At 43.9% G+C, this 27,560-nt stretch overlaps 1 protein-coding gene across 2 annotated transcripts in view; it reads right to left on the bottom strand.

Moving 5' to 3' along the window:
- The window catches only part of LOC124606622 (bifunctional coenzyme A synthase), a 143,172-nt gene that overhangs the window by 102,343 nt on the left and 13,269 nt on the right, over positions 1–27,560 (bottom strand). For both annotated transcript variants that reach the window (XM_047138614.1, XM_047138613.1), the window contains exon 2: positions 2,869–3,017. In XM_047138614.1, the coding sequence (XP_046994570.1) occupies positions 2,869–3,017 (149 nt within the window). The remainder of the gene's footprint in view (positions 1–2,868; positions 3,018–27,560) is intronic.

Here is a 27,560-nt window from a genome sequence, read left to right as displayed (position 1 = left end):
GCTGACTGGCAGAAGAGGTTTTAATCAGTAAGGAAGCAGATTGCATCTTACTAAGGGAGTCAACTTCACCAAACTTATCTTCTTATGTTCTACAAAAAATAGCAGTTTGGTAGTGGTGAAAGTCTCACGGTTTTTCCTGGAAGAAACCAAAAACCAGGGAAAGGATTTTGCCTGAAGCCGGTGTGCCTGGCCCTCCTCCCTGGCGGTGACCAGGTAGGGAAAAGTTAAGGAAGCAAAAGTAAGAGTAGAGGGAGAACAGTTTCTTTATGGAGAGATGGCTGTGGAAGATCTGCCATAAGTATGAAGCTTAGCATGCTTCATGTGCAATGTTTCTGCACTGGTACCACCCATTCCGACAATGGGAGGGGAGGGGGGGGGGGGGTGTACCCTGTGGGCACCACCCAGACATGGAAAGGGCCGCCTGGCATTGTAGTTGGGAGTTCTAACGTCCCAAAAGGACGAGCAACCATTCCTAGGCATATATCAGGCGATTACAGCTCAGGTATAAGAAGTGTTGATCCTTTGTTGTCAGGGGCTCAGCCAGATGGGTACGTAACAGCCCCACCACAGGGACAGACTACATGTGGGATAGAGGCGAGGAACCCATGCCAGATACTAGGGAGGGAGTTCTTCCTCAAATGGCTCACACAACAGAAAAAAAATTTAGAAAGGGAGGTCAAACCCCAATGAGCACCAGAAAAAGTCTTGTGTGTGCGTGTGCGCACCTGGAGACATGCAACAAGACCAAAAAGGAATAGTGAAACCAAGGGAATAGCTGGGTTGTCATAAAGGAAACTACAGTGGCAGAAATGGGGGGGGAGCTAGGATGAGAAGGAGTGGATAAGGGAAAGAGAGTGCAGCCCGGGAGAGAAGGAAGGCTGCAATATCTTGGAACCCTTGTAATGTCTCTTGCAGCGGTCTCTCCACGATATTTTCAGAAATTTTATAAATTATATAACTCAGTACATATCTCGAAATATCTATTCTTATCTTACCGATTATCAATGCAAAGTAGTTTCAAGCCCAATTGTTCCTTGGAGTGTCCATTTACTCCATGGAATAGCTTCTCTGCTATCTATGTTTTCTCTTATGAAAAGAATAGGGGACTTCTTGCTGATTAGTCGTGAAAGAAGGATGTATATGTATGTATTGTTGAGCTAGTCGCCATCTTGATGAGATTCTGTATGAGAAGGAATTTAATACATGAACTAAACTAAAGTAAGTGTGTTCGCGTATTATTTAATGGATTATTATTATTATTATTATTATTGACAGTGTCTGCTTACTTCGCTGTGTTGCACGGGATCAGTGGGGAACGTCTAATTTACACTGGACGAACCTGCCGTTTTGTATGCTCAAGATATCCAGTTACTTCAAATAAATAGGCTAACACGGTCTTACCAGCAGATCTCCGGTCTTCCCCATGTGATCACCGAAAGTTAATAATTATTACAAATGTTTCCAGGAGATCGACTGACAGTTTTCGTCGCACTAAGACTTCGAAATTGCTTCACTGCCTTATGGAATTTAAGTTAAGCTTAATTTAATCAGGATAGAACAGTATTGAACTGTGTGAATGTGATAACCCTGCTTTGTCAATGAAAATTCCCTTAATATACGCATGTTTTTACTATCCTGATCAGTGAAGCTAAATCAGGCCGGTGTGAGAGAGGTTTTTAAATTTTAAAAAATATTAAACCCTGTATGCACCACATGGACCAAAAAAAGACCTGTGGGCTCCTAGAGGGAATTTCAACAAAATATTGCCAACATACGGGACAAATGCCCTGGACATGAATGGCTCCCTCTTCTCTTGATCTTACTGGTGATCCATGTTCCTGTTTCCTTAAAGCTGTGGTGATCTGATGTGAAGAATATCCATTATTTTAGAACAAAGACTGTAGGTGTTCCAGCTCCTTAGCAAGGCTGTCTCCATCAGACTCAACATTTGACCAGTGCACCAACATTCGAAGGACACCCATAGTTTGTGGCCCCACAGTGCAGAAGAACTGTTATGATTTTTGCAGCATATGAACTATATATGTGAAAATATCAAATTTGGAATGGAAGTGGAGAAGGGCAGCTGTCTGACATTTCTTGACATCTTCATCAGCCGGAAAGTGGGTGGATCACTGGGGTATTCTGTTTACCGTAAGCCCACACATACAGACCTATATTTACAGGCACCTAGCTACAATCACCCATCAGAATCACTGAATTTCAGGTTACCACCAAAACACAGAAGACGTCAGTGGGTAAATATCGTTATAGCCGCAGTTTAATATCAACTTCATGTGTTCCAAAGGGTCCCATGGTGCTGTTAAAATTTAAAAAGACGTTTCATTAATTAACTTGAAAATGTTATCTGTGCTTTCTTTTATTTTTTAGGTAGTTCCCCTGTCCATATAGCATTCTTAGTTCGAGAGTTTCTCCACAAAACAAATTTGATTTGCTTCCTTACAGTCACCACTCACCTTACTAACTAACTAGGGATCAGCCAATTACCTAACTCCCACTAATTTTTTGTTATTCACAACAATTAAATATCAACTCTATAAACATTTCTTTTTAGTCAAATGATATCAACATTGTGACAAATGTATACCTTTAGGAAGTTTATGTTGACAAACGGAAGTTTCAGATTTTGTGTATTTTGTTCCGTTTTATTTAAAAAAAAACGACAAGACCTTATGACTTAAACGTGAATTTTTCCAACAAAGAGGAAAACAAACAAGATGTAATTAAGATACACCATACTCCTCTGTATACTTTTTATACGTATTTTAAATAAAATGACATTGATATTAGTCCTGATAAATAATAACTAGAGATAAATTATATTTTTCATCTATTACATCAATTTAATACCTGTAATGTTGGATCTGTCCTTGTGGGGCCATACGGATCTGTTATAGGCACAACATTATACTCCAGGTTTGGTTCCACATCATTCAGAAAGTCTTCGACAGAGCTCATTCTTTTACAGCATGGTGCAATCAGCTCCCAGAGCTTTTTAGCTGGGAAAAATGATATTTTCACAATGCTGTATGATTGAGAAAGATCATGTGTTACATAAACATTTTACCAGTAACCTTATCATCGTATGAATATTCAAATTTTGTTTTTTACAAAAGTGAGGACCAAAGTCAGAATACAGAGCATATAACCTGATTTCACCGAGGTGACAAAAGTCATGGGACAGCAATATGCATATATGCAGATGGCAGTAGTATTGTCATTATGTGCTACAAGGCGCTCGAGTACACTACAACAGCCAATGATCACGCCCACTATACATGAGATGCTCCAATTCATATCCTATACCCACCAATCCATCCAAGCCCTGTCATACAAAAAATTATTGTACACGCTATAGAACAATAGATCCAAAAACTGGAGGGGAGGACATGGCAGGAGAGGGGGTGGGAGGATAGGGGGCATGAGAAAGGGGGGCTGTGGGGTAGGGGAGTATAGGAGGAGGGGGAGGGGAAAGTGGGAGGGGGGAAGAGGGAGGAGGAGGCAGTGAGGGAAGGGGGGTGGTGGGAAGGGAAGGAACCTACAGAGTTAGGTAAATGTACAGGGATAGGGGGCACAAAGAGGATGAGTGGGGGGAAGAAAAGGGGGAGTGGGGTGGTACATTGTTAAAAGTTATTTACCATGACAAGAATAGGAACATTTGCTTGTCACATTGAATTTACAGTATGATTGTAAAGATCAACAGTTAAAATATGGTGCTGAAAGGAGATATTAATATACTAATGCCATAGTGTGCATAAACTAACATAATCATAAGAGCAGCATGACAGTTATGCAGAATTAAGAGTTCTGCTGTCTGTGGACAGGTCTGAGAAATGTTAGCAATGAACATATTTTGATGAACCAGTGACAGTACTGCATAGACAATGGTAAACAGAAAACACAATATACACATGCTATTTTTTTTCCTTTTTTATAAAACTATCCAAGAAACATAATATGGTGACTGGACAAACGGCTTAAGGAAAAAGTATAAATTTTTGGTATTACCAATAGCATGCAATAATGTAGCACTGTAAACATGTGGTCAAGGGGAATAATGCAATCATATAATAATATAAACATGTGGTCACAGCAAATGGGTGGGGTGGGTGTGACGGGGACGGGGGGAGACCTATTTAGTACATCTGGAACCATGTATACAGCAGCAACATTAAATATCTATACATGGGTTTGGTTTTGTTTTGCTTTAGGGCACAAAAAGCAACTGGGGTCCTACGCACCTAAGTCAAAACTATAGAACATGAAGACAAAGAGGAGTTAGGAGTTCAAAAATGACTATATGTCAGTCCCAGTTGACATAATAGAAGACAGCTAAAAACAGGCAGGTGGAGAAACGGCTAAAAAAAAAAAAAAAAAAAAAAAAACCATACAGAAATGAGGGTCCAAAACTAAAAACAAATGGCCTTCCCCATATTCCTTTGGTGGATAAAAAGTAAAACGAGGTTGACAGCACGCGCTTCATTTGCTAAAATGACCGATAACTCAGTGACGGCAAACCCAGGAAAGAAAAAGGTTACAAAATGAGCATTCCATCAGGAAGTGGTGGACAGTTAAAACTTGGGCCCAATGTGTATGTGTATAAAGTAGTGGGGCGGCACCACTTATCAAATGACGATCACTATAAAGGCAGTGCCAAATATGCAGACTAGGCAGAATGACCTCCTTCCAGCGGCAGGGCTGAGATGAGGTTGTCCAAGCTGCTGGGGGGGGGGGGGGGGGGGGGGGCTTAATAAGCCATAGCTAATTCCTGTGAAGGGAGGACCATTGGGGATGTCAAAGAGACACCACTTCCTGACAGACGGCAACACAGAGATCATTGGAGGGAATATAGGAACTCGTGGGCTGAGGTATGAGGACTGCTGCCTTGGCAGAAATGTCAGCACCCTGTTAAAAGAACTAGTGAATGAAATCCAGCTAGCTCTTTCGCTATCCTGAAGAACGCGACGACACTTTGCACCCATCTGTTTATAATGAATACAGTTTGCCATTGGTTAAAAAGGCGGACAGCACGTCTCCGTGCGCGAACTGCGTCGCAGCATGCCTCAGCCTACCAATGGACTGGTATACGATGTGGTAAAGAGGAAGTGCGAGGAGTGGAGCGTTCTGCAGCAGTAAGGATAACATTTGTGAGATATTCCACCTGGACATCACAACTGGGGATATCTTGTTCTTTGAAGGTCACCAGAAAAGAGTAAAGCTGCCAGTCACCCTTAGTAAGCTGCCATTTGAGCGTGCATGCAGATGGGGTAGGGGTCAGCGAACAGACAGCACATGGGAAATGGTCGCTCGAGTAGGCATCAGAAAGAACAGACCACTCAAGACAATGCGCAAGCTGGGCAGTGCAAAAGGATAGGTCCAGATGGGAATAGGTGTGTGAGGCATCTGAAAGTAAAGTGTGTGCTCCATTGTTAAGGCAGAAGAGGTTAAGTTGGTTAAGAAGGTCAGCCAAGAGGGCACCTGTCTGACAGGTCCTGGGAGAACCCCAAACGGGACGATGTGCATTAATGTCACCGAGTAGCAAAAAATGGGGGGAGGTGTATGCCCAATAAGCTGAAGGAAGTGTGCCCTGGTGACTTTGAATGACAGAGAGACATAAATAGTACAGAGGGAAAAGGTAAAGTGGGGAAAGAAATCCTCTTTCTGAGACCAAAGGCCACAAACGTTCCATTGGAGGAGAGTCATGATGAGGAAGAGATGTAAGGGTGTCACCTCAGCACGGCTGCCGAGTGACAGCCTGTGAAGAGTTGCTACTACAGGGCATAGAAGCAGGAGGACCCTGCTCCACAGGGTCCACAACACATCAGCTTGCTTGTGTGGTCAGTCCATGGAGTCCAACACTGAAAAATGGTTGGTGGTGTGCACCGGCAACACGAAGGCCGGCCGGACTAAGGTATCACATGGCGACACTGTCAAAGAGGATCTTCGAGTTGGCGAAGTAGAAGACTGATTGCTTTTGGTGGACTTCTTAGAGCCTTTCCGGTTAGAGGAAGACTCTTGTGTTGTTTAGTTGGAGGAACGGAAGAAATCATGACGGGAGTCCTACTCCTGTCCTTTCCAGCCTATCGTTTGTGTAGCTGGTGGCTTTGTCCCTTGAGAAGAGGGTTTGAAGGCTTGTTGAACAGCTGGATTGGGGATGGCAATGCTACCTCAACACTGGGCAATTTCAAAACCTCAGAGCTGAATTGAACATCGTATGTCTGCGTGGCCATGTCCTCCATGGTGCGAGGGACACAAGAACAGAACTATAGCTGCCAGATGGGAGAACGCAGGGTTTGCGGCTAGCCAGCAACTTGCAAGCGACTAGGTAAGGTACTTTTTCCTTTACTCGGATATCTTGGACAGCTCGCTCATCAAGATACACGGGACAATCCTGAGAAGAGGTGGCATGGCCACCACTGCAGTTAATACAGTGTAGAGGGGGCAGACAACTGCCCTCTTGCCCTTGTGCGCATCCTCACCACAGGTTACACATTTCGCTGGGTGTCGACGAGATGTTCTAGTGTGGCTGAAATGATGACACTGGTAGCAGTGCATCGGGTTCGGATTGTACAGCCGGACTGTGATAGTTTCATAGGCTGCTTTGATCTTGGACAGTAGCACCACTCTATCAAAGATGAGAGAAAGAATGCGGGTGGGCATTAAGGAGGAATCTACCTTTTTCATTACACGATGGATGGCAATGACACCCTGATCAAAGACTGGATTTCGGCCCAGGTTAGACTGTCAAGCAGCCTGGTGTAAATTACACCACGGGAAGAATTCAAAGTTCTATGGGCCTCAACACGAACAGGGTAGCTGTGACGAAGCGAGGCAGCAAGCAGTTTCTGTGCTTGAGAATCACGAGTAGTCTCAAAAAGCAAAGTGTCATTCCATAAACGAGAGCACAATTTCACAGGGCCAGCAATTGCATCAACATCTTTCTGAATAATAAACTGGTTTGCCATGGCGAAGGACTGACAGTCTTCAGTGTATCAGATCACGAGGAACTGTGGTGCAGCAAGAAGGGTCTTGGAATCGTTAGCCTCATTCAGTTTTCGTTTCGTAGATGTTGATTGGGAAGATGATTGACTCATTGCCAGAAAATCCCACATGATTTGCAGTGTCCCTGATGGCACGCTTCTTCCAGTGGGGAGCCCCTTCACAAGGAGGCGCAACCGCCTTAGGTGAGCGTTCACACCCCAGCTCACACCTCCTAAACATCTGACACAGGGACCAATCAGCAATTTGGGTAGGTTGCAGCTCAGGCAATCACCCCTCCTTGGGCCTGGCCTATACCAGGGGGCACGTGCGAACCCTACCTGTCAACCCGGGGCTGGGAATTACGCGTTAACCAGTCACCTGTTACATGTCTAGATGAGTGGGCCAGCCTTCAGGAGTGCACAGGGAGGAAGAAGAAAAAGAGGAACATCAAATGCCAAAGTGGAGGAACGAGTGGAGAAGGGAAACAAATACACGCAGCATGGAAGGAAAAAGATGCTGCAAAGGCTGCGGCCCCGTGGTAGCCAAGCACGAACTCGCCAAAGAGTGGCGAGCCCACTGGGGGGATCTATACATAGGGATAACACAATATAACTGAAGATAAGTACACACATGTTAACAGGTCTTCACCAACTATATTTAACTAAGGACAGATTATATTAAAATGACCACACTATCTATACTAAAATAAGCAAGGTAACACTATTATTGGTGGTGTAGTGGGAACACCACTTCACAAGCAGTCCTATAGGAGGAGGCCATTTCTGATTAAAGGAGTGGCATGTTTCAGTAATACCGCTTAAAAGTGGGATAAAAAAGTAGCATTGTATATCTGTGTGCTCAGAGCTGGTACAAAGTAATTTAAAGTGGTGTTTGGGGAGTAGACGAAAACCATACAAAAAATCCTAGGGTATAGCCAAGGGTTATAGTTTGTATGTCATATTATAGTAGTAAATTCCAATGTACCATATCATCCTGCACTGAGGTCATTGCTGAAACTTGAATTTCATTCTCCTAAATATTTTACATCCAGGATGATTATCTCTGTAAACACCTAGAAGAAAAGTTCTGGAAGCACTGAAAGGTGGTATATAAGGTACTGTGAAACAGGAGGAAAAGTTGGATCATGAGCAAGATACAGTTAAAGATATATATAGCAAGCTCACAGGTGCCGAATCATAACAACAATACTCAAAATTATGACATAGATCACATACTGTGGTGTATAGGGTAATGTTGATTTTGGAGAGGAGGGAAGGAGAGGAGGGAAGGGGAGGATGGGGGAAGGAGGGAGGAAAAGGGGGGGGGGGAGTGGAAGTTTGGGGAGGGGGTGAAAAAACAAAAAAATGGGAGTGGGGGCAGTAGAGGATGGTAGTTGGGGAAGTAAAGTGGTGAGTCTGATAGTAGATTGGATATAGGTGCTGTGAAGGAACAGCAAGGAGTTGAGTGATCGGTGACACATGTATGTGAATATATACATGCAAAGGTACAAATATTAAAGAAATTGTGGTCTCCTGCTTATAAGTGATCACTCAAAATGCATTGACTATGCTTCTTCCAGCTTCTATATATTTGCAAACTTTTGAGTATATTAAGATTTTTTACCTTTACATAATATTTTCATACTGTGTCCAATGTCATGGACTGCACAGTTGGAAAGTTTTAAATGCTCACCAAAAGCTGTTTTATTACGATTACCTGTATGTTCACGAAATCCTGCAAAAAAAGGATCTACTGGTCTGACTTACACAGAAGCTGTAACACCACCCAAATGTAATCTGTACGCACCTGATTTGCTTATTCATCTTGGCGAAGTTTAAATTGTAACTTATTATCAGTAGTAAAGGCCACTTCAATATTTGTTTTCTGAAGACTTCTTTCAATCTTGTCTGAGACAGTTTTTTGGTAGGTCATTGGTATGTACTTTATTTCAACCAGCAAATGTGGTTAATTTTTAATCTTATTCCTTCTAACTGTTTTATATGATTCATCTATTAAGGATGACTCATATCCATTTCTATTGGCAATGTATCTCAAAACAAATCACAAGGGTACTGCAGTGCCTCAGTTTCATCCAGGTGAGATCGTTGACATGGCATATAGTTTTAACTGTACTGTTGCTCTTTTACCTTTTATTCATTTGACAACCCATCGGGGAGCTTTCTGTTTTATAAATGACAACCATGTGGAACTTTTTTAATACACACTTTGTTCTCAAAATGTCGGTGACACATGTATGTGAATATATACATGCAAAGGTACATAAAAGTTTTTGTAAAGTTTGGGTCATCCAAAAAAAGGGTTGTATCTTGTGCATGGCTTGGTCTCAGATGCATATTACAAAATGTTTCAAGCAAATGTTCTTTAGCCATCAGGGGGGCACAAATAAGCATGATTGCTTTCATTGTAGCTTTTTTTTTTTAATTAATTACAAAGATATGAACAGCGGTATGACGGCACCCTGTATTTTTTTGTTCAGTAGTTCATTTCCTCTCCTAAAGACCTATTCAAAAATGTATCACAGTGTACCATTCACTGAAACACAACATTATTAATTACATAACACGACATAAAAATTGACACTCCCAGCGCGTAGTGCAGGTACTCAGAGTAGTGGAACACATCCACGTGCTGATGATACAGAGGACAAATGTAAACATAAGCAGAATGCACACCCGTCATTCCGTCAACCATCGTCAGCTGAAGAGTTGTGCGAGTAGAATGCATGCCAAAGAAGAGAAAGTAGAAATGCTACTCATATATGGGGAATGTAAGTTAGCAGAACAGTAATTGCAATAATGTTTTCTTATGTACGAGTCCATTTAGTACAGTAGTTTAGTCCTTTTAAATACTGTTGTGTAGAGTAGGCATACAGCAAAGGCTGGTCCTTCCTACAAACTAAATCGACATAATGTTTCTTTTATTGTTGTTGTTGAAGGTAGGCGATATGCTATGCAGGCAGCGTAACTGTACAGAGAGTGATATCCTTACAAGAACCCACCTTCCCGATGGATGTTTTCTCGTCTCGTTGTGATGCTTCAGGAAACCAGAAGTTTCAACCCACGACAAAGCAATCGTCATAGCACTTGCACAGACGAAGCTGCCAAAGTTACTGTTCTCGCTTCCGTTGCTATGTATCCACATGAGAGCACACAATAGCCTAAACGTGAGATTGGAATTCCTAAAACCAGTGTGCTCATGTACTTACACGTCACCGGTTTTATCTTTACCACATACACCTACATCAAGAATTGCATGGGAATGATTTCCAGAATCGTGTACAGTTCTGTCAGTGGGCACAGCAGCAAATCCTCGTCAACCCAAACTACTTCTCTAATGTTCTATTTACCGATGAATGTTCCTTCTAAAACAAAAGACAGGTAAATACAATGAACATGCATTATTGGTCCAGCGACAACCCATGATGGCTTAGACAGGTGAAACATCAGCGTCAATGGGGAGTTAATGTCTGGTGTGGCATGCTTGGTACTACAATTATTGGCCTGTATTTCATCAATGGTAGTCTAAACGGCACAGCATATGTCAACTTCCTCAGATGAATTCTACCTCTGCTTCTGGATGAAGTGCCGCTAAGAACCAGAATGCTTGTGTGGTATCAACATGATGGATGTCCAGCACCTAATGCCTTGTGCGCACGTCGTGTTCTGAACCGAAAGTATCCTGCCAGATGGATTGGTCGAGGAGGAACAGTTACTTGGCCACCAGCTAGGTCTCCTGATTTAAATCCTCTGTACTTTTTTCTTTGGGGATGCATTAAAGACATTGTCTATTGCGATATTCCAACGACTCCAGAGGACACACAAAAATGAATCATGCTTACTTGTAATTCTCTTCAGCAGGCAACACTGGAAGCAGGAAATAATTCTTTCATTCAACGAGTGCACCAGTGTATTGGTGTCCAGGGTCACCACTTTGAGCACCTCTGAATGTTCTTCTTCTGGGCAATGGTACAGGAGAATCAAAGTCAATTTTGTGTTATGTTTTTACTTGGTTATCAATTGTTTTCTGACAACTCCAGCAAGATGATGAGTTTGTGATCCTGTACTCAAAGTCAATGTTGTGTTATGTAATTAATAACATTGTGTTTCAGTGAATGGTACACTGTGATACCTTTGTGGAAAACGTCTTTATGAGAGGAAATGAAAGGATATTCCATTTCAAAAATCGTTAGGGAATTCAGTATTCCAATGTCCACAGTGTCAAGAGCATGTTGAGAATACCAAATTTCAGACATTATCTCTCACCAAGGACAGCCTTCACTTAACAACCGAACATCGGCATTTGCGTAGAGTTTTCAGTGCTAACAGACAAGCAACACTGTCTGAAATAACTGCAGAAATCAATGTGCGACATATGGCGAATACATCTGTTCAGACAGAACAGCGAAATGTTGCATTAATGGGCTATGGCAGCAAACGACCAAAGCGAACACCTTTTCTAGCACCACTACTTTGCCTGCAGTACCTCTCCTGGACTCATGACCATATCGGTCGGATCATCGATGACTTGAAAACTGTGGCCTGATCAGATGAGTCCTGATTTCAGTTGGTAGTGTTTGACTGTGGCGTAGACCCCACAAAGCCACGGACACAAGTTGTCAACAAGGCACTGTGCAAGTGCAAGCTGGTGGTGGTTTCATAATGGTGTGGGCTATGTTTACGTGGAATGGACTGGGTCCTTTGGGTGTTCGGCTGCTTGGAGACCATTTGCAGTCATTCACTGTCATCATGTTACCAAACAGTGATGGAATTTTTATCGAGGACAACATGCCATGTCACTGGGCCACAACCGGTTTGAAGAACATTCTAGACAATTTGATTGAATAATTTGAACATCCAGATTGCCAACATGAATCCCTTCGAAAATTTGTGAGACACATTCGAGGGATCAGTTCATACACAAAATCCTGCACTGGCAACACTTTCGCAATCATTGACAGCTATTGAGCCAGCAAGGCTCAATATTTCTGCAGGAGGCTTCCAATGACTTGCTGAGCCCATGCTCCATCGAGTTTATGCACTACACTGGACAAGAGGGGGGATGACACAATATTAGGAAGTATCCCATGACTTCTGTCACCTTAGTGCATTAATCACTTTAGTCAGACAACAACTGAAAGGTATGGAAGAGGAGAATCATCATCATCATCATCATTTCGAAACTAGATATTATTTTAAGGCACGTTAACATATGTGTCTAGAATGTTACTTATACTTCGGATGAAAGTAAATAATGTAGTCAAAAAATAATATTTTGTTTGCCAAGATTTATTGTTCAAGTATTAAATCTGAGTCCATTCTAGAACAATACTGTATGTATGACTAGACATTCCAGAAATACATGCCCACTTTCTTCTAAAATATCAGGCCAGAGTAATTTAAAGTATACGAGTTGCTTTTTGTTTCCTTCCTTCTTCCAATTATATACATGACAAAAGAGGGGAGCCAGTGAAGTAAAGTCTCGCCTATCACTCACAGTTAAAACCAAAATAATTATACGGACAAAGAAACATTTACTATTAAAATATTATGAATTCAAAAGGAATTCCATCCTAGACAGTAATGAGAAGAGCCACTTAAGGAACGTAAGTTACGTGAATATGCCAATAAGAAATGTAGCAGCTAAGACTTACATTCGGAGATGGTAAAGATAAAATTCATCCAACTGAGACAACAAAGGAAGTGGGTTAGTATCATCATGACAACATTCAAAACCTGCTTTGTGACTGGTTCAACCACTTCTAATTTGAGATGGAATCTGCCATTGACAACATTCACTCAACATGTAAAACTTTTCTTTACACATAGTGAAAGCATGTGGTAAATTCTAAAAACTTTTATTGTCATTGAGTAGTTTTTTCTCCATCTACATCTGCACATATACTCCATGAGCCACCGTACAGCGAGTAATGGAAAGTACCTTGTACCACTACTTCTCATTTCCTTTTCTCTTCCACTCTCAAATAGAGCGAGGCAAAAATTACTATTTATACGCTTCCAAAGAAACTCTAATTTCTCCTATCTTATGTTCATGGTCCTTACATGAAATGTATGCTGACAGCACTAGAGCTGCTCTGCAGTCAGCTACAAATGTCGGTTCTCTAAATTTTCTCAATACTGTTTATCGAAAAGAATATCGCCTTCCATCCAGAGACTCCCATTTGAGTTCTCTGAGCACCTCCATAATACTTGCATGTTGCTTGAACCTACTGGTAACAAATCTAGCAGCTCCCCTCTGGATTGCTTTGATGTATTCCTTTAATGTGACCTGGTGCTCATCTGTTAACACTCTAGAAGTATTGAAGACTAGGTCGCACTAGCATACTACATGCCTTATCCCTTACAGATGAAGCACACTTTCCCCAAATTCACCAAATAAACTGAAATTGATCATTTTTCTTCCCTATTACAACCCTTACACGCTCATTCCATTTCGTATCCCTTTGCAAACATTACACACAGATACTTAAACGATGTGTCTGTGTCAAGCAGGACACTACCAATGCTCTACCTTAACATTACAGATTTGTTTTTTTCTACTCATCTCCATTAACCTGCATTTTTTCTACATTTAGAGATTGCTGCCATTCATCATATCAACTATAAATTTTGTCCAAGTCATCTTGTATCCTCCTTCAACCACTCAACTTTGACACCTTCCTGTACACAACAGCATCATCAACAAACAACCACAAGTTGCTGCCTGTCCTGTCCACCTTATCACTTATGTATACAGAAAATAACAGTAGTCCTATCACACTTCTCTGGAGCTCTCCTGAGATTTACGTCTCTGATGACACTTGCCAGCCAATTAGGACAACATATTGGGGGTTACTTAAGAAGTCTCTGAGCCATTCACACATCTGATCTGGGAACCTATTCCATATGCTTGTACCTTCATTAACACACTACAGTGGGGCACTGTAACAAATGTTTTTTTGGAAATCTACACATATGGAATCTGCCCGTTGCACTTCATCGATAGTTTGCAGTATATCATATGAGAAAAGGGCAATGCGAGTTTTGCATTACCGATGGTTTCTAAAACCATGCTGATTTGTGGACATAAGCTTTTCAGCCTCTAGGAAATTTATTATATTTGAACACAGTATGTGATTGAGAATTCTGCAGTAAACTGATATTGCAGACATTGCGAGATAATAGCAATAAACGCAAGCTAAGTAAGGGACCAATGCTGTAGTGTTTTCTTTGTAAAACTGAACTGGGATTCCATCTGGACCTAGCAACATATTTGACTTCAACTCTTTCAGTTATTTCTCTATGAAAGGGACACTAATTACTATGCTGTCCAGATGGGACTCTGCACGATTGTCAAATGACATTATGTGCGTATGATTCTCCTGCATGACCAATTTCTCAAATGCGAAATTTAAAATTTGGCTTTTGTTTTGCTATCTTCTACTGCCGTAACAGACTGGTCAATGAGTGAATGGATGGAAGCCTTGGACCGACTTAGCAATTTTACACAGAGCCAGAAATTTCTCAGGTTCTTGGCCAGATCTTTTGCTAAGGCATGATGGTGGCAGTAGTTGTATTCTTCACACATCGGTCTTTGCACAGACGCATGAGTAACTATTAGCCTTTGCCTGTCTTCATTCGCTACCTGAATAATTTCTGAATTTCACTGTTAAACCACAGAGGGGCTTTTCTGCCCTTAACCCACTAACTCGGCATATACTTCTCCAGAGATCATTTACAATTTTTTTCACACTTTGCCCATTACTTCTCTACGACCATCATACCAGAACTAACCAATGTCAGTTCAGTGGGTCAGTGAGGTGCTCATCTGCTCTTTCTGGCAGAAACACTCTCCTACGTCTCTTGAATGATCGATTAACTTAAGTAACCATTGTTGCTACAATATCATGATCACTAATTCCCATATCTACACTGATGCAGTCTATAAAGTCCGGCCTGTTTATAGCTACAAGGTATAAGATATTTCCGTTGGGTGTGGGCTTTCAAACTAGCTGCTTAAGACAGTTTTTGGAAAACGGTATTTAAAAGTACTTCGTAAGACTGTGTGTCTGTGCCTCCTGCAATTAATTCATAGACGTCCCAGACTATACTTGGTAGGTTAAAGGTGCCTCCAACTAGTTTAGCATGATGTGAGTGTTTGCATGCTACTGACCATAGACTTACTTTGAACGTCTCTAGAACTGTCACAGCAGAATCATGTGTCTGGTAAAAACTTCCAACGATTAACCTGCTTTCACTTAGACCTATTGTAAGTGACCAGGTAACTTCACTATCACATTCAATTTTGAACTCTATAGAGACAATATTTTTGTAAACTGCAATGAACATACTCCCTCCTATGGCATCTGGTGCATACTATATTCTTGAATTATGTAAATATTGGGAGCATAATTCTTATAGAAGACTCATGTTTAATGTCTCATTGACAACAAGATGATCAGAGATGGGGCACAAGCTTGGAAGGGAAGGAAATTTGTTGCATCCTTTAAAAGGAAGCCATGGAAAAACTAAATCTGTAAGGCTGGATGGGGATTTGAATACCCATCCCTTGAATGCCTAGTCAGCTGACTTAACCACTGTACCACTTCACTACATAAGAAGTGAAGACAATTGTAAAGAGGTTCAGTGGAAAGAAGGGACAGGTAAAAAAAGTTAAAAAGGGATAAAAACCTTAAATCAACAATGACACAAAGTGAATTAAAACAAGAAAAGAAGGTAAGCTGAAACATGCTAAATATGAAACCAACATAAAAACACAAAGGGAGCTGTGGAAAATGGAAAGAACTAAGTCTGCACTGGAGGTTCAGCTCCTACACCAGGAGTTCAAATACAGTTGTGCTGAAAGGATTGCAGGCACCTAATGTGAGTGATGGAACAGATGCCTCCATGACTGCTATTACATTTCACATAATTTTTAGACTACATAATTTGTTTCTATTTCTTAGAAACTTTTATACTCCTAAAAACTCCTATCTATCATAAAATACACTATACAAACTGTACATGACACAGGTACTTCACAGAAGACTCTTCTTTTAACATACCTGTGTTAGTACATCTTACAGAAGTCCACCGTTCTCACAAATAAGGCTTAGTGGCTGATGATATAAATAAAGAAAACAAACCACCAGGGCTACACAAAAAAAAATATTTTAAATGATTTAGTTTCAGCACAACACTTACGACATCTTCGAGACCACTATAAACCAAAAGAGTACTTCCATTCCTCGGCCTATGTATCGTAGATCTCATGTAATACAATGCATCCACAAAGTCTCTCTGCAGTGACGAACTCCTTATGTCTCACCTTGCAGGGCGTGTAAAGTTGGCAGCACATTCATATCACTGTATAACCTAGGGGCCACAATTCACTGCTACTGGCTGTAGTTATTTTGAGAGATGAGATTCAACATTATTACAATTAAAACAATTATGTTAATTACAATTAAATATAGTGTCCTCATCAACACCACAGTCTGTGTTGGAAATGTTTCTCTCTTTCTTGAAGGCATAGTTCAACACATCTACATTTATTTGTGAACACCTTTACCAATGTTTCACAAGTAATCGAATGCTGATTGTTCATTGGTTGGATGAAAAGAGGGGGAAACGGACCAAACTACAAGGTCATCAGTCGCTTGTTCCGAATAAAACAATGCCACAAGTGTGAGAATAGAACAAACGAGACTAACAACTCAAAACAAAGAGAAAGGAAAAAAATCACAAGAATGATGAACGGCAACAAACATGTAAATGGACAAAAGGGGACAAGAAAACCACAGGAACGGGATGAAGACATTAAAACAACAAAGCAGATTACCATGGCTGGCTGACCATGAGAAGAAAAAGAAGCCAGCCACTCTGCAACACATTAAAACCTCCACCCCAGAAGCAATATGGAGGAGAACACAGAGGGACAAAGGACGTGCACTAAAACTTAGATGAAATGATAAAACCAATCCTCACGAATAAAATGTAAAACTAAATCAGCTGATGAGGTGTTGTCAGATAAAATTAGTGGCAATGACTCCAGTAACCCAAGATTTCATCACTGGGCAGTCAAAGTGGCACAGTGCACAAGAATATGAGCCACTGTCAACTGGGCGCCACACCAACACTCAGGCAGGTTTTCAAGGCGCAGGAGGTAACTGTGGGTTGCCAAAGTGTGGCCAATGCGGAGCCGGCAGAGGACAACTGATTCCCTCTGACAGGTTCGCATGGAAGACTTCCACACATCTGCAGTCTCCTTAATGACACATTGTTTGTTGTGTGTACTGTAATGCCATTCTGCCTCCACAGCCAAAAAACCCTATGGCGTAAGTCAGAATGCAGGTCAGGTTCAGAGATGCCCATCTCCAGAGGCGTTTTCCACGTAGCCTGTTTGGCCAGCTTGTCGGCAAGTTCATTGTCTGGGATTCCGATGTGTCCTGGAGTCCACACAAACACCACTGAATGACGGGACCAGTCCAGAGCATAGATGGACTCTTGGATGGATGCTACCAAGGGATGGTGAGGGTAGCATTGGTCGATAGCTTATAGGTTGCTCAAGGAGTCAGTACACAGAAGAAACGATTCCCGAAGGTATGAATGGATATACTGAAGTGCACGAGAGATGGCCACCAGCTCTGCAGTGAATACACTAGAGCCATCAGACAAGGAATGCTGTTTAAAATGGCCTCTGTGGACATAGGCGAAGCCAACCAACAGGGTAGTATGAGCAGTTGCCAGCTAGCTCGTGCACATGCGCACAGCTAAATTCTCTCTCTCTCTCTCTCTCTCTCTCTCTCTCTCTCTTTCTCTTTTGCAAGAAATTTGTATTCTTTGTATTCCATCCAACTAGCTTTTTGCAGTGCTGTGTAGATGTAAACCTGTTGGAAATGCTACATAACAATATTGCAGAGTACAAATTTAAAAAATCATCTGCCAAAGTCACCCTATAGCAAAATGTTATGGTACTTCGAGCTGTGGAGTCTAATTTTGAAATGATATTTTGCCAAGAATTGCTTCCTTATTTGCATCCTTTATCTGGGTGGGATATGATAAAACAATTGCTCTAAGTACAACTCTGTATGTCCTCTCAACAACATGCTGCAGCACTGCACATGGTCATGTGATGCCCCGCCACACACAAATTCCACCAGAAATGCGACGAAAAGCGTATGAGCAGAGCAAGCACCAAGCATGCGCAGTACAGCATGTTGTCTTACGCTGTCTGGTAACTGCTCAAACGAACCTAACATGACCATCAGCCATTAAGCTGTCGGTGTGAACCACTTCAGAGCCCCAAAACACGTCAAAAATCGAGAGGAAGTGACAGCGGAGAGCGACAGGAGTAACTGAGTCCTTAGGGTCATGTGAAAGGTCCAGACGAATCTGCGACTGAGGTGTACACCATGGAGGTGTATGTGGACGGATCTGGATGGGAGGTGGTAAAGGGAAGGACTCCAGTTCAGACAGAAGGGATCGCGTGATAACTGCAATCATTAGCCATGACCTGGGCTGCTGATGCGGGAGATGAACTGCCATGGGTGGAAGAAGGAGATGGTAAATCAGATACTCAAGAGAACAACGAATGTGTGCAACGTAACTGGCGAGCAGTTGTGCAAATCAGATCTGCAATGGAGGAACTCTGACCTCCACCAGGACACTGGTTACCGGACTTGTTCTAAAAGCACCCGTCACTAGGCGAACGCCACAGTGGTGCATTAGGTCGAGTACACGCAATGCTAAGGGCGGCGCCAAACCATAAACCAGACTCCGATAGCCAATGCGGGACTGAACAAGGGCTTTGTAGAGCTGCAGCACAGTAGAGCGATCTGGACCCCAGTTGGGGTTGCTCAGGCAGCGGAGGGCATTGAGGTGCTGCCAGCACTTCCACTTAATCTGACGAAGGTGAGGTGGCCAAGTCAATCGAGTGTCGAAAACCAGTCTTAAGAATCGATATGTCTCCACTACAGGGAGTGGATAGTCATGAAGGTAAAATTCTTGTTCCAGATGAATGGTATGACGCCGACAGAAGTGCATGACACACGACTTAGTGGCCGAAAACTGGAAGCCATGGGCAAGAGCCCATGACTGCCTCATGTGGATGGCTCCCTGTAGGCGCCACTCAACAACACCGGTACTGGTGGAGCAGTACAAAATGCAGAAGTTGTCTGCATACAGAGAGGGCGAGACGAACGGCCCTACAGCTGTTGCTAGATCGTTAATGGCCACTAAAAGCAGTGATACTCTCAATACAGAGCCCTGCGGGACCCCACTCTCCTGGGTATGGGGAGGCACCAACTTGGGCACGGAAAGTACGTAGTGACAGGAAATTCTGGATAAAAATTGCGAGCGGGGCTTGGAGACCCCACCCGTATAATGTGGCAAGGATATGATGTTGCCAGATGGTGTTACACGCTTTACGTAGATAAAAAAAGACGGCAACAAGGTTTTGGCGTCAGGAAAATGCTGTTTGGATGGCAGACTCAAGGGACACATGATTATCAGTGGTACAGTGCCCCTAGCAGAAGACGCCCTGACATGGAGCCAGTAGGCCACGTGACTCCAGGAACTAACCCAACTGCTGACACACCATATGTTCCACAAGCTTACAAAGAATGTTGGTGGCTCTGATGGACTTGTAGCTATCCACATGAAGTGGGTTTTTACCGGTTTTAAGCACCGGAATGATGCTGCTCTCTCATTGTGATGGAAAGACGCCATCACAACAGATCCGGTTGAAGATGACGAGGAGATGGCGCTTGTAGTCAGACGAGATGTTTACTCATCTGATTGTGGATCCGATCCAGCCCAGGAGCTGTGTCGGGGCAATGTGCATGTGCACTGAGGAGCTCCCATTCCGTAAATGGGGCATTATAGGGTTAACTGTGTCGTGTAGTGAATGAGAGGACTTTCCTTACTATCCGCCATGTGAGTGTGCGATGCAGAGGCTCGAGCACAGTGCTCAGGCAAAGCATTCGGCAATCATGTTTGCGTCGGTACATGGCACACCTTTGATGGTAATGCCAGGGATACCTGTTGGGGTCTGGTACCCAAAAAGACATCTGATCTTCGTCCAGACTTGAGAATGTGTTGTATGGCACCCAATGGTCGACACGTACCTCTCCCAACCCTCCTGTTTCCATCGATTTATAAGCTTGCGTACATGGGCACAGAGCCGATTAAAGGCTATCAGTTATTCTAGGGAAGTTCTACGAAGACTTGGAAAAAGCATACTGTGCAGTACCTAAATATGACCTGATGCTAGTAATAGGAGATTTTAATGCAAAAATAGGGAGGAATGAACATCTGTATGGAGTTTCTGGAAAATATTCACTACATGAAGAAAACAATGAGAATGGAGACTTACTATGCCAATTCGCAGCAAGGAATAATATGATTATTAAAAGTATCTGCTTTCCACATAAAAGGATCCATCTGGGTACTTGGAAGTCTGCAGCCAATGGAGTAGTCAATCAGATTGACCATATTTTAGTGATTGGATGCCACTCCACGTCAGTTATGGATGCACGGAGCTGCAGAGGACCAAAATGTGATTCAGACCACTTTTTGATAAAAGCAGTCTTGAGAGAGAAACTGTCACTAACAAATGGCAACAGAATGGGAAAGATGATGAAATGGAATACAGACAAACTGAACATCCCTGATGAAGTAAAAAAATACCAAGTAACACTAAGCAGAAAGTTGAGCAATGAAGAGGCCACAGTAGGAGTAGATGAAAGGTGGAACAGGTTTGAAAAAGCCATTAAGGATGCTGCAGAGGAAATAATAGGCATAAGAAGGAACAGAAGAACCCAGGAGTGGTTTGATGAAGATTGCAGGTCAGCAATAGAGGAAAAGAACAGGGCAAGAACAAAAATGCTACAGAGATAAACCAAAAATAATGTGGAACAATATAGAGAATTAAGGAGAAGAGCTAACAGACCGTGCAAGAGAAAGAAAAGAGAGTAGAATAAGAAGAAATTTCAAGAACTAGAAGAACTAAAGGACCAGAGTGAAATAAAGTTCTATCATGGCATAGGCAAAATGAAGAATAGATTCCAACCAAAAACAATGGCCTGTTCCAGGAAAGATGGGAAAATGATTAGAGAGGAAGAACAGATGGGAAGATGGGCAGAGTATTTCAAAGATTCACTAAGCACCAGCCTAGAAGATGAAGAGACAGCTGCACAGGAGGGAAGAGTGGAGCTGGAAGTAGACAATGAAACCAATGAGGCAAGGAAGCCAACACTACAAGAGGTCTCCCAGGCTGTGCACAACTCAAAAAACAATCGAGCCCCTGGGGAAGACAGCATAATTGCTGAATTAATAAAAACTGGTGGTGAGGCTGTAATAAAGGAACTGCACACATTAATATCAGATATATGGGAAACAGAAACTATGCCAGATAATTGGAAAATTGGAATAATAGTCCCCATTTATAAGAAAGGGGACAGAACAGCATGTGAAAACTATAGAGGTGTAACACTCCTAGTTACAGCTTATAAGATCTTCACAAGTATATTAAACGAAAGGATACGGAAGTGTGCAGAAGGCATACTAGGGGAATATCAGTGTGGCTTTCGACCGGGCAGAGGAACAACTGATCAAATATTTGTGATAAGGCAAATGATGGAAAAGTTTTATGAATATGATATAGATCTGCATTTCTTATTTATCGATTTTAAACAAGCCTTTGACAGCATAAATCGGCAAGAACTATACAGAGTACTGAAAGAAGTTGGTATATGTGCTAAATTAATAAGACTAATCAGAATGACAATGACACAGACAAGAGCAAAAATAAAGGTCCTTAGCAGAACAAGTGAAAGCTTTGACTTTAATAAAGGTGTGAAGCAAGGGGATAGTATCTCCACTGTCCTATTCAACATAACCCTGCATAGTGCAGTAATTAAAACCAACAAAAGAGGCACCATATTTATGAAAACTAGCCAAATATGTGCATACGCTGATGACATTGCTACAGTAGGAAGAAATACCAATACACTCCTACAAATATACCAAGCAATGGAAACAGAAGCCTTAAAAATTGGCCTCATAGTAAATGAAAACAAAACAAAATATATGGTAATGTCACAATCTGAGGCCAGAAGAACCCCTAAAAACCTAAACATCAATGGGAAATGCTTCAATGGAGTGTCCTCTTTTAACTACTTGGGAGCCCTAATAACAAATTATAACAGTATTGGAAAGGCTATAAGGTAAAGAATACAAGCAGGAAACAGAGCCTACTTTGCAAATGTGCAGCTTTTCAAAAGCAGCCTTGTTACAAGAAAAACTAAATTGCTAATGTATAATTCCCTAGTACGTCCAGTTATCACATACGGCTCAGAGGTATGGACGTTGACAGAACACGATAAAAATACCCTAAGAAGCATTGAGAGGAAAATACCACGCAAAATCTATGGGCCAATAAGGGAGGAAGAAGGCTGGAGTATACGATATAATGCCGAATTACAAGAGTTGATACAAAGCAGGGACATAGTAAAATTTGTGAAATCACAGCGAATACGATGGCTAGGACACTTGCAGAGAATGGCAGAGGATAGAATTCCAAAGAAAATGATGAAAGGTATGATCCATTCAGTTAGGCGAAAAGGGAGACCTAGAAGAAGATGAATAAATGAGGTAATAACGGATATCAGTAATATGGGAGTCCGGGGGTGGAAAAGAGCAGCAAATAACTGAGAAGTGTGGAGGAAGATTGTTGAAGAAGCCAAGGCTCACCAAGGGCTGTAGAGCTACTGAAGAAGAAGGAGTTATTCTAGGGAAGGGTGCCACTTATGTCGCTATAAAGCTCGCTGACACTCTTAGTGCCTCAGCGACTTCTGGCGACCACCAAGGCACTGTCTTTTGCTGGGGGCACCCTAGAGAGCGAGGGATCGCATTTTCTGCCACAGAAATGATTGTGGTAGTCACCTGTTCAACCATCACACCGACGTTACCATGCGGGGGAGAGTCAACAGTGACATCAGAAGTGAAAGTCTGCCAGTCCGCCTTGTTTAAAGCCCATCTGGGCAGGCGTTCGTGGGCCTGATGCCAGGGCAGTGACAGGAAGATGGGGAAGTTATCACTGCCACAGGATCTCATGTGCCCTCCAGTGGATAGATGGGAGAAGTATTTATTTTTTTTAATTTTTTTTAGTGGGCACAACATCTAAGATCATAAGCACCCAGCATAGAACCATAGAATGCTGGGACTGCAAGGGTAAATACCGTTGCGAGGTCCAATACAGAAAGGAAGAAAAAACAAATCTAAAACGTCAGGATGTTATGGAAGAGTGTCTAAACGACGTCAACAAGATACCAGGGTCACCAGGTAGAAATCAAATCTCTTGTCATATAAGTGCTTTTTAAAAAACTTAAAATGCGAGCCACAGTTCACACATCAACCACTAAAATGTCCGGCAAAGCGGGCGACAGCCGGACCCTGACTCAGAAGTGGCTAAAATAGGAGCAGGGGATCAGGAAACGTATGACTGTTTGTTGGTTGGTTGGTTTGTGGGATTAAAGGGACCAGACTGCAACGGTCATCGGTCTCTTGTTCCAAAACTTAAAAACTACTACACAGAGTAAAAAACGGATAATAGAGACAACAGACAACACAGGACAAGAAAAACTCAGACAAAGAACAGTCATAACAAATTAAAATCACACTGAGTGTGGCAGTGGTTGGCCGACCATAGAATAAAAAAAAGGAAAAGCCAACCACCGAGAACACATTAAAAACTCAGTTTAAAACCGTAGGCCAAAGGCCAGAATCAACACAAAACAATAAAATAAAACATAAACACTCATATTAAATGATAAAAACCCCCTGCCTGAATAAAACGTAAAACTAAGCCAGCCATAGCAGGGTCATCAGTTAAAAGGGCAGGGAGCGTATCAGCCAGCGCAAATGTCCGCCTGACCACAGCTAAAAGGGGGCAGGCCAACAATATGTGGGCCACTGTCAAAGCCGCCCTGCAGCGACACAGAGGAGGGTCCTCCCAACGCAGTAAGTAACTGTGTGTCAGCCGGGAGTGGCCAATGCGGAGCCGACAAAGGACGACTGAGTCCCTGCGGTTGGCTCGCATGGATGACCGCCGTACAGTCGTCGTCTCCTTAATGGCACGGAGTTTATTGGGCGTGATCCGATCGCGCCATTCAGCGTCCCAAAGCGCAAAAACTTTTCGGCGGAGGACCGCTCGCAAATCAGTCTCTGGGAGGCCAACATCCAGAGATGGTTGCCTGGTGGCCTCTTTCGCCAGGCGGTCAACATGTTCATTGCCCGGGATACCAAAATGACTGGGGGTCCACACAAAGACCACAGAGAGGCCGCAACGGGCAAGAGTATGCAGGGACTCCTGGATAGCCATCACCAGACGAGAAAGAGGGAAATACTGGTCGAGAGCTCGTAAACCACTCAGGGAATCGCTACAGATCACGAAGGACTCAGCTGAGCAGGAGCGGATATACTCTATGGCTCGAAAGATGGCGACCAGCTCAGTAGTGTAAACGCTGCAGCCAGCCGGCAAGGAACATTGTTCGGAATGGTCCCCTAGAGTTAGCGCATAACCGATACGACCAGAAACCATCGAACCGTCAGTGTAAACAGAGTCAGAGCCCTGATACGTGGCCAGGATGGAATAAAAGCGGCGGCGGAAGGCCTCTGGAGGGACTGAGTCCTTCGGGCCCTGTGCCAAGTCGAGCCGAAGGCAAGGGTGAGGAACACACCATGGGGGTGTACGCAAAGTGGCCCGGTAAGGAGGTGGAACAGTGAAAACCCTAAGCCCGGAGAGAAGCTCTTTGACGCAGACCGCGATCGTACAAGCTGACCGGGGCCGACGTTCTGGCAGATGGACGACCGATCGCGGGAACAGGAGACGATAGTTTGGATGCCCGGGCAAGCTAAAAACACGGGCAGCATAAGCGGCCAGTAAATTTCGGTGCCTGAACCGCAATGGAGGGACACCTGCCTCTGCAAGTATGCTGTCCACTGGGCTGGTCCGGAAAGCACCAGTGGCAAGGCGTATTCCGCTGTGTAGGATTGGGTCCAGTACCCGCAGCGCAGATGGGGATGCTGAGTCATAAGCCAGGCTCCCATGATCCAGACGAGACGACTACACCCAAAAACCTGTGGGTCTCCACCACAGCAAGGAGTTCGTCGGCAAGATAAAGCCGTGGCTCAGGATGGACTGTTCGGCGTCGGCAGAAATGTATGACGCGGGTCTTGGCAGCCGAAAACTGAAAACCATGCGCTACAGCCCAAGACTGCGCCTTGCGGATAGCGCCCTGTAGCTGACGTTCAAAAGCTGCAATGCCAGTAGAGCGGTAGTAAAGGCAGAAGTCGTCAGCATACAGGGAAATGGAGACAGAATTTCCCACCGCCGCAGCGAGCCTGTTTATTGCGATTAAAAACAGGCAGACACTGAGGACAGATCCCTGTGGTACCCCGTTCTCCTGGACTCGGGAGGAACTATGGGAGGCCGCGACTTGCATGCGGAACGTACGATACGACAGAAATTTTCGGATAAAGATCGGCAGAGGTCCCCGAAGACCCCATCCATGAAGCGTAGAAAGTATGTGATGACGCCATGTCGTATCTTACGCCTTCCGCATGTCGAAAAAGACAGCGACCAGGTGCTGACGGCGGGCAAAGGCAGTACGGATGGCCGACTCCAGACTCACCAGATCGTCGGTGGCGGAGCGGCCTTTACAGAACCCACCCTGAGACGGAGCCAGAAGGCCCTGAGACTCCAGTACCCAATTCAAGCGCCGGCTCACCATCTGTTCGAGAAGCTTGCAAAGAACGTTGGTGAGGCTAATGGGGCAGTAGCTGTCAACTTCCAAAGGGCTGTTGCCCGGTTTCAAAACGGGGATGACAATGCTTTCCCGCCATTGTGACGGAAACTCACTCTCGACCTAGAGACGGTTGTAAAGGTCGAGGAGGCGTCGCTTGCAGTCCACTGAAAGGTGTTTCAGCATCTGACAGTGGATGTGATCTGGCCCAGGAGCGGTATCAGGGAAAGCGGCAAGGGCACTGTGAAATTCCCACTCACTGAATGGAGCATTGTAGGATTCAGAATGGTGGGTGTGAAAAGAAAGGCTCCGACGTTCCATCCGCTCTTTAATGGAGCGGAAGGCCAGGGGGTAATTGGAAGAAGCAAAACTCAGAGAAAATGCTCTGCCAAGCGGTTGGAAATTTCGTCGGAGTCTGTACAAACTGCGTCGGATCTTGGCCCAGACCTGCGATGGAGAGACATGGAGGAGAATGGTGGACACATACCGCTCCCAGCACTCCTGCTTGCTTTGGCGGATAAGGCGGCGGGCCCGCGCACACAGACGTTTGAAGGTAATGAGGTGTTCAATGCAGGGATGTCGCTTGTGACGTTGGAGCACCCGCCAGCGATCTTTAATCGCTTCAGCGATCTCAGGCGACCACTAAGGCACAGTCCGCCGCCGAGGGGACCCAGAAGAACTGGTAATGGAAGATTCGGCGGCAGTAACGATGCACATGGTGACTGATTGAACCACCGCATCAATGCCATCATTAGAGAGAGGCTCAATAGCGGCAATGGAGGAAAACAAGTCCCAGTCAGCCTTATTCATTGCCCACCTGCAAGGGCGTCCAGAAGACTGACGCTGTGGCAGTGACAGAAAGATCGGAGAGTGGTCACTACCACACAGGTCGTCATGCACTCTCCATTGGACAGATGGTAAGAGGCTAGGGCTGCAGATCGAAAGGTCGATGGCGGAGTACGTGCCATGCGCCACACTGAAGTGTGTGAAGGAACCATCATTTAACAGCGAAAGATCGAGCTGTGCCAACAAATGCTCAATGGTGGCGCCTCGACCTGTCTCCACTGACCCACCCCACAGAGGGTTATGGGCGTTGAAGTCGCCCAGTAAGAAGAAAGGTGGCAGCAATTGGGCTATCAGCGCAGCCAGGACAAGCTGCGCGACATCACCATCCGGTGGAAGGTAAAGACTGCAGACGGTAACAGCCTGTGGCGTCCACACCCGAACACCAACAGCCTCTAAAGCTGTTTGTAGAGGGATAGACTCGCTGTGAAGACAGTTAAGGACATATATGCAGACGCCACCAGACACTCTTTCATAAGCTGCCCGGTTCTTATAATAACCCCGATAGCCACGGAGGGCGGGGGTTCACATTGCTGGAAACCAAGTTTCCTGAAGAGCAATGCAGAAGAAAGGGTGAAGGCTGATAAGTTGTCGGAGCTCAGCTAGATGGTGGAAGAAACTGCTGCAGTTCCACTGGAGGATGGAATTGTCCATGGCTGAGAAAGGCGTGACGGGACTGGGAAGGCAGATTACGCCTCTGGGTCACCTGCTGCCTCTGATGGAGCACCCGTGCAAGTGCTATCCATTGCGTCTGAGGGACAGGCGAGATCGAGGTCCTCAGCGGACGCAAGAATCCCCACCGCATCCTCAGACGCAGAGCTTGTAGGTAGCGGTGGAGTAGGTGCCACCGCAGGTGCCTCGGTCTTACAGGTCTTCAATGTTGTTTTCTCTCGCT

The sequence above is a fragment of the Schistocerca americana genome, chromosome 3 (genome assembly GCF_021461395.2).
Source record: "Schistocerca americana isolate TAMUIC-IGC-003095 chromosome 3, iqSchAmer2.1, whole genome shotgun sequence".
NCBI lineage: Eukaryota > Metazoa > Arthropoda > Insecta > Orthoptera > Acrididae > Schistocerca > Schistocerca americana.
The sequence above is the reverse complement of the archived record's forward strand: the minus strand, read 5'-3'. Positions and strand labels throughout refer to the sequence as shown.